The sequence below is a fragment of the Plecotus auritus genome (genome assembly GCF_963455305.1).
Source record: "Plecotus auritus genome assembly, chromosome: 3".
Lineage (NCBI taxonomy): Eukaryota > Metazoa > Chordata > Mammalia > Chiroptera > Vespertilionidae > Plecotus > Plecotus auritus.
The window spans coordinates 158,011,294-158,023,624 of NC_137772.1; the positions used below are offsets into that span (position 1 = coordinate 158,011,294).

A 12,331-nucleotide genomic window follows, 5' to 3' on the forward strand; every position below is an offset into this window, starting at 1 on the left:
CATCCTGCTGAACATTTTCCCAAGTTTTTTTTTAACCTTTGAATTTCTTTCTTAACTTTTTTTTAAAATAAATCTTTATTGTTCAGATTATTACAGGTGTTCCTCTTTTTTTCCCCCCATAGCTCCCCTCCACCTGATTCCCCACCCTACCCCATGCCCTTACCCCCCATCACTGTCCTCATCCATAGGTGTAAGATTTTTGTCCAATCTCTTCCCGCACCCCTCACACCCCCTTCCCCCTGAGAATTGTCAGTCCACTCCCTTTCTATGTCCATGATTCTATTATATTCATCAGTCCATTCTGTTCATCAGATTTTTTATTCACTTGATTTTTAGACTCACTTGTTGGTAGGTATGTATTTGTTGTCATTTTGTTGTTCACAATTTTTATCTTTTTCTTCTTCTTCCTCTTCTTAAAGAATACCCTTCAGCATTTCATATAATCCTCATTTGGTGGTGATGAATTCCTTTAGCTTTTTCTTGTCTGTGAAGCTCTTTATCTGACCTTCAATTCTGAATGATAGCTTTACTGGGTAATCTTGGTTGTAGGTTCTTGCTGTTCATCACTTTGAATATTTCTTGCCACTCCCTTCTGGCCTGCATAGTTTCTGCTGAGAAATCAGCTGACAGTCATATGGTACTCCCTTGTAGGCAACTGTTTTTCTCTTGCTGCTTTCAAGATGCTCTCTTTGTCTTTTGCCCTTGGCATTTTAATTATGATGTGTCTTGGTGTGGTCCTCTTTGGATTCCTTTTGTTTGGGGTTCTCTGTGCTTCCTGGACTTGTAAGTCTATTTCTTTCACCAGGTAGGGAAAGTTTTCTGTCATTATTTCTTCTAATAGGTTTTCAATATTTTGCTCTCTCTCTTCTGGCACCCCAAAAATTCGGATGTTGGTACGCTTAAAGTTGTCCCAGAGGCTCCTTACACTATCTTCATATTTTTGGATTCTTTTTTCTTTTTGTTTTTCTGGTTGGGTGTTTTTTGTTTCCTCATATTTCAGATCTTTGGTTTGATTCTTGGGGCATGTTGATCTCCAGTTGAATTTCTGTATATTCTTTATTTCAGACAGTGTATGCTTAATTTCTGACTGGTCCTTTCCCATTTTTTTTTGGCATTCTCATTAAGGTCCTTGAAGGTCTCACTAAGCTCCTCGGAGGTCTCATCAAGTTTCTCGGCAGTTTTTAGAAGATTCTTAGAGTAACCTTATAAATGTGGTTTTGAACTCTATGTCCAGTAGTTTGCTTTCCTCCATTTCTTTCACTCATGACATGTTTCTTTGTCTCCACATTTTGCTGCTTCCCTGTGTTGATGGAGTGGTTTTCTGTGGTAGGTGACCAGTGCTTCAGCCTATCACCTGAGGTGGACACTCTTGGTACACCCCTTTGTGGGCTGAGTGCAAAGTCTTGGTGTAGTTAAGCCTTGATTGCTGTTGGTACACTGGGAGGAATTGACCTCCAGGCCAATTGGCTATGAGTACCCGCTGTGTCTATAATGGAAGAACTGCCGTGCTGGAGACATGCTTATGGGGCAGGACTTGCTTCAGTGGGGCTTTGGTGCTCACTGAGTCTGCCTCTTAAATGTGTCACTTATGGATGTGAGGAGTTGAAATCTGGTGTTGTCTCACACTGACCACTAGTTACACTAGCTTCTGGATCTCCAATGAGGTGCAGGTCAGCTACTGTCTGAGGCCACCCAGCAGGAGGTACAGCGAGAACTACAGTTTTCTCCTCTTTGCTTGAGGTTTGGAGGTTTTGGAGCTGTCTGACCAGAGCTGCAGTTTGTTAGGTTAAGCTTGATAGGGCAGACCATTTATATGCAAAAGCTGCTGCGTGGAGCTTGGGTGGGTTTGTAGATTGTGCGGGGCGGGGTCTCAGGGAGTCACTAGGCTAGGGCGTGGCAAACAGCAATGGCTGCCAGTCAGCCATCTCTGCATCTCCGTGTTTCCAAGTCCCCGCGTCCCACGCCCCAGCGCAGTAAACAATGATTGCTGCGCGCACCTCTGCAAGAAAGCCACCCTCACTTTCCCACCTGATGGCAGACAGTCCAGCTTCTCCCCGTAGGAGTTTGGGTCCCCAGCGTCTCCCCAGCGTCTCCCCAGAGACTGGAGTTCAGAGTAATTGGGAGCTTGTCTCCCTTCGGGTTGAAAAAAGCAGCGCTCCCAGTCACCTGCCGCCAGCCTGATTTGCGTGCCTCCATCTCAATGCTCTTTTCTCTTTTCAGCGCTTGTGCACGTCTCAATGCTCTTTTCTCTTTCCTTCTAGTTGTAGAACTTCCACTCAGCCAGCTTTCCCGTGGTTCTGGGTGATAGACGTTTTGTCTTTTAGTTGTAGTTTTGAAATTGTTGTGCGAGGCAGCAGTTTAGGTGTTTACCTATGCTGCCATTTTGGTTCGGATCCTCTTTCTTAACTTTTATTCCTTAATTTTTAAGTGGTCTTCAATGCTTCAGAAGCATCTGGTTGAAATGAATATTTGCCTCTTTTCCTCTTTTGGATTTAGAAACCCCAGTGTTATATGGTTCCCTGAACAGAAAGAAAGCATGGGCCAGCAGCAGAAGAGAGGTGCCTTTCCTCAGGCCCTCTGAAATATCCCACACTACACCCATCTCAGTGGCTATAGGCAAACTTGGGGGGAGGGTTGCTGAAAGGGCTTTCTAGAACCATAGAGTGAACACTTTCTGCATCTTCTAGAGTTGATCCCAGCAACACCGTGCTCAAATAAATAGAGGCAGAATGGGAAAGAACCCAAGACAGGGGACCCAGATTCCAATTCTAACTTGATGGTAACTAACTGCAAGCTCAAGCAAGGTCCTCCTGGGCCTCTGTTTCATCAGCTATAAAATGAACAGGTTGGTGTAAGTCAGAGGTTCTCCTGGCCTAGGGACTTTTGGAATTTCGGGTGATTTGATAAAAGGTCGTTGATATCTGTGCACTTGAAAAGTAACATCTCTGCCATAGATTGGTACTATTTTTCAAATGTCACTGTTAGATTAACAAAAAAATAAATTTGATTAAGAACTTTTCCTGTGTATCAGGGGCCCGGGTAAAACAGAACTCAACTTTCATTTTTAGCTAGAGAAGCTGATAGTTGTGTCTTACAGGGCATGGCCAGGCTCCTTGGAGTAGCTCTTCTTTTGGAGTCTCTTCAGTGTCTCCCAGAGGAAGGGCATGTAAGTTGAACAGATGTTCATTGTCCCAGAGAAAAGAGCAAAAACCTTCAGAAGAAGAGCTAGTTGCTACAGCAGTGAACTTGCTCACAAAGGTCAAGAAACCTTGAAAATGAAAGTTGAATCAGTCCATGACCTCTTCCTGTCCAAATCCATTATCAGTACTTCTCTCATAGGTGAGATGGTCTCTTCTGAGGACTGCTCTCAGGAAAGGGACACCGTCCATACTACCCAAAGCAATCTATATATTCAATGCATTCCCCATTAAAATACCAATGGCATATTTCACAGACCTAGAACGAACTCTCCAAAAATTCACCTGGAATAAAAAAAGACCCTGAATAGTTGCAGCAATCCTGAGAAAGAAGAACAAAGTAGGAGGGATCACAATACCAGATGTCAAGCTGTATTACAAAGCCACTGTTCTCAAAACTGCCTGGTACTGGCACAAGAACAGACATATAGATCAATGGAATAGAACAGAGAACCCAGAATTTGACCCAAATCACTATGCTCAATTAATATTTGACAAAGGAGGCAATAACATACAATGGAGTCAAGACAGTCTCTTCAATAAATGGTGTTGGGAAAATTGGACAGATATATGCAAAAAAAATGAAACTAGACCACCAACTTACACCATACACAAAAATAAACTCAAAATGGATCAAGGACTTAAACATAAGACAGGAAACCATAAAAATACTAGAGGAATCCACAGGCAGCAAAATCTCAGACATATGCTGAAGCAATATCTTCACCAATACAGCTCCTAGGGCAATGGAAACTAAAGAGAAAATAAACAAATGGGACTACATCAAAATAAAAAGCTTTTGCACAGCAAAGGAAACCATCTACAACACAACAAGAAAGCCCACTGCATGGGAGAACATATTTGCCAATGTTATCTGCAATAAGGGGTTAATCTCCAACATTTGCAGGGAACTCGTACAACTTAACAAAAGGAAGATAAACAACCCAATCAAAAAATGGGCAACAGATCTAAATAGATACTTTTCAAAAGAGGACATAAGGAAGGTCAAGAGACATATGAAAACCTGCTCAATGTCACTAATCATCGGAGAGATGCAAATCAAAATGACAATGCGGTAGGTACCATCTCACACCTGTCAGAATGGCTATCATCAAGAAATCAACAAATGACAAGTGCTGGTGAGGATGTGGAGAAAAAGGAACCCTCGTGCACTGCTGGTGGGAATGCAGACTGGTGCAGTCACTGTGGAGAACAGTATGGAGTTTCTTCAAAAAATTAAAAATGGACTCCCATTTGACCCAGTGATCCCACTTCTAGGAATATAGCCAAAGAAATCAGAAACACCAATCAGAAAGAATATATGCACCCCTATGTTCATAGCAGCACAATTCACCATAGCTAAGACTTGGAAACAGTCTAAGTGCCCATCAGCAGATGAGTGGATTAAAAACCGTGGTACATCTAAACAATGGAATACTATGCTGCCGTAAAAAAGAAGGAATTCTTACCATTTGCAACAGCATGGATGGAACTGGAGAGCATTATGCTAAGTGAAATAAGACAGTCAGAGAAAGATAAATATCACATGATATCACTCATTTGTGGAATATAATGAATGACATAAACTGATGAACAAAAACAGATCCAGAGACAGAAAAGCATTGATCAGACTGTCAAACCTCAGAGGGAAGGTAGGGGAGGGTGGGGGTAAGGGGGAGAGAGATCAACCAAAGGACTCGTATGCATGCATATAAGCCTAACCAATGGACACAGACAACAGGGGGGTGAGGGCATTAGTGGCGGGGGGGGGGGGGGGCGCAATGGGGTGATAAGAACACATATGTAATACCCTAATCAACAACAAAAAAAAAAAAAAAAGAAAAAAAGAAAAGAAAAGGGACACCAAATGTCTCCAAAGTGGACTCCCAAGGTAAGGAAAGGATTCAACAGCCACAACATGTGCTTTCACAATGGATGAAGGCTTCTTCGGAGGTGGGGAGGTGACAGCAATAGATCTTTGCATATATTACTTTCTTCATATTGAACCTTTATCCTCACCCTATAGCAGAGGTTCTCAACCTTTCTAATGCCGCGACCCTTCAATACAGTTTCTTATGTTGTGGTGACCCCCAACCATAAAATTATTTACATTACGATTCATGAACAATAGCAAAATTACAGTTATGAAGTAGCAACGAAAATAATTTTATGGTTGGGGGTCACCACAACATAAGAAACTGTATTGAAGGGTCACGGCATTAGAAAGGTTGAGAACCACTGCCCTATAGTAATGCATGTTTCCAAGTTCAATCAGAAGCTGCTTTCATGAGAAAAATAGTGCAAGCATTGCCTCCTATAGGCATGGGGGAAATTCTCTGTACATAAACTTCCTCATTAGAAGAATGGGGATAATAACAATGCCTATCTTTTAGGCTTGTGAGGATTAAATGATTTATTTATGTTGACCACTTATGACAATGCCTTATATATAGTAACTAGAGGCCCGGTGCATGAAATTCGTGCACGAGGAGTGTGTGTTCCTCAGCCCAGCCTGCACCCTCTACAATCTGGGACATCCCTCTCACAATCCAGGACTGCTGGCTCCCAACTGTTCGCCTGCCTGCCTTCCTGATTGCCCCTAACCACTTCTGCCTGCCAGCCTGATCACCCCTAACCCCTCTCCTGCCAGCCTGATTTATGCCTAACTGCTCCCCTGCCAGCCTGATTGCCCCTAACTGCCCTCCCCTGCAGGCCTGGTCACCCTTAATTGCCCTCCCCTGCAGGCCTGGGTTCCCCCCAACTGCCCTCCCCTGCTGGCCTGATCGCCCACAACTGCCTTCCCTTGGAGGCCTGGTCCCTCCCAACTGCCCTCCCCTGCTGGCCATCTTGTGGCAGCCATCTTGTGTCCACATGGGGGCAGCCATCTTGTGTGTTGGAGTGATGGTCAATCTGCATATTACTCTTTTATTAGATAGGATAGAGGCCTGGTGCATGGGTGGGGGCCAGCTGGTTTGCCCTGAAGGGTGTCCTGGATCAGGGTGGGGGTTCCCTTGGGGCATGGGGCGGCCTGGGCGAGGGGCCTGTGGTGGTTTGCAGGCTGGCCAAGCCCCTGGTGACCCAAGTGGAGGCCCTGGTATCTGGGATTTATTTATCTTCTATAATTGAAACTTTGTAGCCTTGAGCAGAGGCCAGGGCTGGCCAGGAAGCTTAGCTTCCTCCATCGCCGGGGAAACCCAAGCCTCCTGCTCACTCCGTGGCCACAACCATCTTGGTTGGGTTAATTTGAATACTTGCTCCTGAGTGGCTGGTGGGCGTGGCTTGTGGATGTAGCAGAGGTACGGTCAATTTACATATTACTCTTTTTTTTAGATAGGAGGATACTTCACTATGTGAAGATGATGATGATTTGTAAATGTTATTTATTCAAGACTAAGATATGAAATAATATCAAAAGGGAAAAAAAGTACATTGCCACCCCAAAACTTCAACCACTGCCCATATTCTGTGTCAGTTAGTAGGACTGCTCAAAAATATTTGGGTTCATCTTCTTCCAAATGTATGTTAGGTATGTACTTCCTCCAACTATTTTCAAGTCAGACATGACCAATATCTCCTTTTGTTACCACAGCATCTTAATAAATTACATTAATACATATTTATTGCTATTATTAGCATCATCATTATAATTTTAGACATTTAATACATGTGTATAAAAGATTTCTAAAAACAATGATAAATTATCATTCACTTGGATATATTGTATTTGATCTTACAGAGATAAGTACACTTTTAGTCCTTGTTCAACTTTCCATCTTTTTTAACATAAAATTCTGTTACTTAAAAACACATCTGTGTGTGTGTGTGTGTGTGTGTGTGTGTGTGTGTGTGTGTCTCTAAGAGGAAAAAGATGTTCTGAAAGTGGAATGCCAATCTTGTGTTTTTTCACTAACTTAAGGATTACATGAACTCAGAGTTTCTAAAGCCTTTTACATTTGCCCTACTTGGTTTGGGCAGAGAGCCCAGATACTACATCATTTTTAAAATTTTAAGTGAGCCAAAAAATCCAACCATCCACATGTAATTGCTTCAGTTGTGCAACTATAACTATCTTTGTTGTCAACAGACAAATGAGACCCTTTCCCTTGGATCAACCAAAATTTCATTCCTGGGCAGGGAGTTCAATATATTCACTCACTGCTTAGCAACAGGGATATGTTCTGAGAGATGTGTCTTTAGGTGACTTCGTATTGTGAACATCATAGTGTGCACTTGCACAAACCAGATGGTACAGCCTCCTACACACGTAGGCTATCTGGCAGAGCCTATTGCTCTGAGGCCACAAGCCTGTACAGCATGTGACTATACAAAAAAACATGAGATTAGATCCAGCACAAGAGAAAATGATGCAATCAAGTGATGTATGAGGCTGCTGCCTGTGTAACATGGCATACTGTTTTACAGAAAACATTTTTTTCTAAGTAGGAAGAGTACACTCTAAAAGAATGGTAAAAAGTGTAGTATAGTACATACATAAACCAGGAGCATAGTCATTTGTCATCATATCAAGCATTACATGCTGTACATAATTGTATGTGCTATACTTTTATATGGTGGGCAGGCAGTAGGTTTGTTTACACCAGCATCACCACAAACATGTGAACAATGAGTTGACCTATAACATTATCCCATCACTAGGCAATAGGAATTTTTCAGCTCCATTATAATCTTACTAGAGGCCCGGTGCACGAAATTTGTGAACGGGGGTTGGGGGGAAGGTGAGGTCCCCTCAGTCCGACCTGCACCCTCTCCAATCTGGGACCCCTCGGGGGATGTCCGACTGCCTCTCGCAATCCGGGACCGCTGGCTCCTAACTGCTTGCCTACCTGCCTGCCTAATCACCCCTCACCCCTCTGCCTGCCTGCCTGATCACCCCTAACCACCTCTGCCTGCCTGATCGCCCCTAACCACCTCTGCCTGCCAGCCTGATTGCCCCCTAACTGCTCCCTGCTGGCCTGATCACCCCTAACCGCCTCTGCCTTGCTCCACACCTGGGACCCAGGATTCCCTCCCTCTGGCTGACCACAGGCACCCAGGACCTGGGCCAGCTTCACCCAGGCCAGCTGCAGCCACAGGGGACCGTGGGTGGGTGGCTTCGCCAGGGCTGCAGCCGCAGGAGCCTGGGACTGCGGGGCGGGTGGCTTGTCTCTCTCCCAAGCTGCAGCCTGGCTGGTCCCCATTCCTCTCTCCCCAGTGTTGAGTGTATGAGCAGTTCTGGTGCAAGGATGCGAGAGTGTGATGACAATTTGCATATTAGTTCTTTATTATATAGGATGGGACCACCATTGCATATGTGGTCACTCGTTGACTAGAACGCTGTTAGGCAGTGCATGACTTTATTTTAAGTGACTGCAAGCTCGTTTCTTTGTGTTTTTAAAGATCTCACCACCCCAAATAGAAGAGTAACAATTATCTGGAACTATTAAGAGATTATTCATGTAAATATTGACAAGGAGATGGGGGTGGGGGGAAGCCCTGAGGTTCAAAGCTCTAGCTGTTTCTCTTTGAACATCCTTTACCTGCCCATGGCCTCTGATGAGGTTTCATTTCCTTGGACACTCTTTGCACAGGACTGGAGAGGATGCTTCTTGTTCCCCAGATGGGGCAGCAATAAATCTCCTGACACGGCAGGACCTCACAGAAAGTGATTTCTGGTATTTGGAACGAGGATTGTGTGGTTGCCAGAGACGTTTTAGGTGCTGCACGGCATTGGGCAGAGAGGAGAGAAGAGACAAGGTTAACAGGCTACTTCTTCTGTTGACAATTCCTAGGAAACACAGGTTGGGTTTAAGGGTGAGGAATGTGAAGATCTTACCTGAGGAGGAAGAGGCTGTGGGTGGCAGGGCCGGCTCCTGAGAGCTTGTTATATTGCTGGGAAAGGATAATGAAATGATTTATGAAAGAGGCCCTCAAGGACCCTTCTCCCCAAAGGAAAACAAGACGAATTCTCACCTCGGAGGGAGATTTGGGGCACGTCGGTCTTGATCTTTTAAACTAAGTATGTAAAGGGAGACTATCGTCAAGGCACTGTTTAAAAATTAATAAAGAAAGCATTATGTGGCAGGTTTGATTCCAGATATATCTCACCCAACCAGCTGGCCAGAGATGTCCTCTCACAGGCCACGCAGATGGGAGGGGCGGGGGAGGGCGGGCCTGGTTGACAGCGTGCCATGGAAGCCAGCAGTTCTGCTTCTCTGCTTTGGTAAGAAAAGGCCAGGTCGTCCTGGAGCTCAGAGGCACCTAGGATAGTCCACGCTGATGGGTTTTTCCACAGGGCAGGCCCCTGGCCCTGGCAAGCTGTCTCAGAAGCATCTGTCTCTGGTGGAAGATTACAAGAGGAAGGGTGTAAAGGGCTGGAGGCAGCCCTCTGCTCCTTGCAGGAAAAAGCCAGAGCAAAGTTCACATCCACTAGTGGAGGGCGTCCACACTGTGGTGTGTGGTGGTGTGGGGATGGGCGGGGGGGGGGGGTGCTTAAAGGAGGCACAAGTTTAGTCAGTTGTGGATGCCAAACCCTTTGGCCAGTGCTGACACCTTCCAGCTGCCTGTCTCTTCAGAGCACAATACACCAAATTGGACAGAGGAAGGAAAGACATTCAATAAAGCACCCATTTCCACACTCCATGGCTTCAAAATAATGAGTATGTCTCCCCCGACCGTGGTGATCAGAACTAATACATCCAAATGGGAGCTTTCCTTAAAGGTTCTGAGCTGGGGGAAGCTACCATTCCCAACAATGCTCATGCCCTGAGCATTCTCCTCTTCGGGGGAGTCTAGAACTCTCCTGTGAAAGTCTGCTTGGTGACCTTACAATCCCCCTGGGCTGGCCCGACACAGGGTGACCAAACTTGATCTCCTGCCAGTTCAACTTGACACCTGATTCTGCAGACTCAACTCATTATTGTGTTCCCCATCAAAGGTGGTGGATTTCCATTATTAAATATATACAAAGTATGTGCCACATGTCTGCACGCCACTCATGAGGAAAGAACTCCCCGTGCGTTCTCAGCGGCATCTGGTTACAGCCCAGCAGGCACGGCCCTGCCTGGGAGAGTGGTGCTGAGCCCACTGAGGCCTCAGGCATTGGTTGTGTCCTCTGGTGACTGCCTGCTGTGGTCCAGTCTCCCTTACTTTGTTTTCCCACAGCCCTCCTTTCCTATCTGCCTGTGACCAACCCTAACTATTCTTTCTGATTTCTCTGACATCTGCTTCAATGCACGATCCAGAGAACTTCTAGAATCTTAGAGTAACATGGCCATCTGCTCCTTTCATTGGGGGCAAACTCTGGTTTTGACCCTTCTCAGTTAGACCACAGGTCGGAAATAGGATAACAAGCCCTATTCCATCCATTTACCATCTTGGCAGTCCACAATATCGGAATGCATAAGCTCTCATGAGCACGTTTCAAAAGCAGCCTCTTTGTGTCAGATTTAGCGCTCCTACAGCCTTTTCTTGGGTTTTCACAGCAATATGTGAACCTAGAGAATGCTGAGTGTGTTTGTAGTGGTGAGAGGCTCACACTCTCCTGAGCTGGGAATCTCAGCAGAAGACAAGCACACTTAGGAGAGAGAGAAAAGGGGAATGGCTTCTAATGGGAATTCTGTGTCAAATATAATGGGGATGCTCTCACAGTGGGCAGGAGCAAGGGAGAAGTTAAAATGGAAAGGGGAGACAAGCAGATGGAGACCCCACTGTCTTCTATAGCAGGAAGCTGCTTTAGATGAAAGGAGTGCAAGTACCCTGGCTCCATCCCTTACTGTTCCTCTGAGAATGACTGTTTCCCCTGAGATGAGGCAGCAGCCGGTCCTTTCCCACACTAACAAAGCATTTTTCAAGGGATAGATAAATGCCCCTTTCACCATGTGAATAGTTAGACTAAGAACAAGAAGCCCTGGAGGACAGAGGCAAGATGACCAGGCCTCAGCGTCTGAGGGGCATCACAGCAGCAGTGGCAGCCTGGAGACCAGAGGCCAGAAGACTCCTGCATCCCGGGAGGGTGACTCCACGTCCCTGCAGAGGAGGGATGGCAGACAACAGGGACCCGGAGCTTGCACAGCAAAGACTTTGGTCCTTACTGTACTTGCTTGCTTTAACTACTAGTAAATTTGGCTATGAATTCATCATATTGTACATCTTGGGGTAATCTCACAGCCCCTTTGGGGTGAAGTCTCCACAGAAGAATTTAGAAGAATCCTAATAAAGATGACTGTCCAGGGTAGAGTGGTTTGTACCTGATTACTTACTCACTGTCTTCTCCCACATAGGCCAAAGAATTTGAGAAAGTCATTTGCAAGACTGAAAAAGACACACACACACACACACACACACACACACACACACACACACACGTGAAAGGCACAGTAACCTGTTACAGAACATCAGTTGACTGAAAAAAATTCATCTTTCATTGTACATTAAAGTGCAGAAATCCTGTGCTGCTTTTCTTCCAAGTATGAGTTTATAAAGGGCTCCCTCACCTCTAAGCTGAATCAAAGGTCAAAGCCCAGTTTAAAGGGCTCCTTGTCTTCAAAGTAAATAAAAGGTCAGGCCTCCATTCACATGTGAGAAAAGGAAGATGGGAAGAACGGGAGCTCCCATAGCATAACATTGACGTTTTTCTTACCAAAATGTCATCACAGCAATGAGCGTTATAACCAAGGTCTGAAAAACCCAGTTAGGACACCACTGTTTTTTTCCTGAAAAATAAACCTATAAAAAGATTCAGTAACGAGCAATGATAAAGCGGTAAAGCAAACTGCGGAAAGGACGCCTGAAGACTCACTCCCAGTGGGGCATCTTCGCTGCTCCCTTCATCCTACATCTCCCTCCTCCGGAACCTCCCTGAAAACAAAGCTCTCTCAAAAGCCACTTCAGTTCCCTCCTTCCCTTGAAACTCCAGGCTCCAGTGAACTCGCTTTTCCCTGATGTCCTACAGATGATCATCTGTGCCATTTATTTAGTGCTTATTCTTGAAGTTTGATGAGAGAAGAGGGCCTACAACACAAGATACTGTCAGAAGCCAAATGTCCACTTCTCTTAATGGGATACTTTTCAAAATCAAAAGGCTTTTAAGACATGATAGGATAAATCCCAGGGGAAGGATTTTAGGCATCGTGACA

General features: G+C 45.1%; 1 protein-coding gene across 1 annotated transcript in view; it reads right to left on the reverse strand.

Annotated features, from left to right (window-relative positions):
* MYRFL (myelin regulatory factor like) overlaps positions 1 to 12,331 on the reverse strand; it is a gene marked incomplete at its 5' end in the record, with an annotated part of 120,790 nt that overhangs the window by 13,461 nt on the left and 94,998 nt on the right. The window contains 4 exons of the mRNA XM_080662859.1: positions 8,735 to 8,914; positions 9,031 to 9,086; positions 9,168 to 9,242; positions 11,836 to 11,921. Coding sequence (XP_080518985.1) covers positions 8,735 to 8,914; positions 9,031 to 9,086; positions 9,168 to 9,242; positions 11,836 to 11,921 — 397 coding nt within the window. The remainder of the gene's footprint in view (positions 1 to 8,734; positions 8,915 to 9,030; positions 9,087 to 9,167; positions 9,243 to 11,835; positions 11,922 to 12,331) is intronic.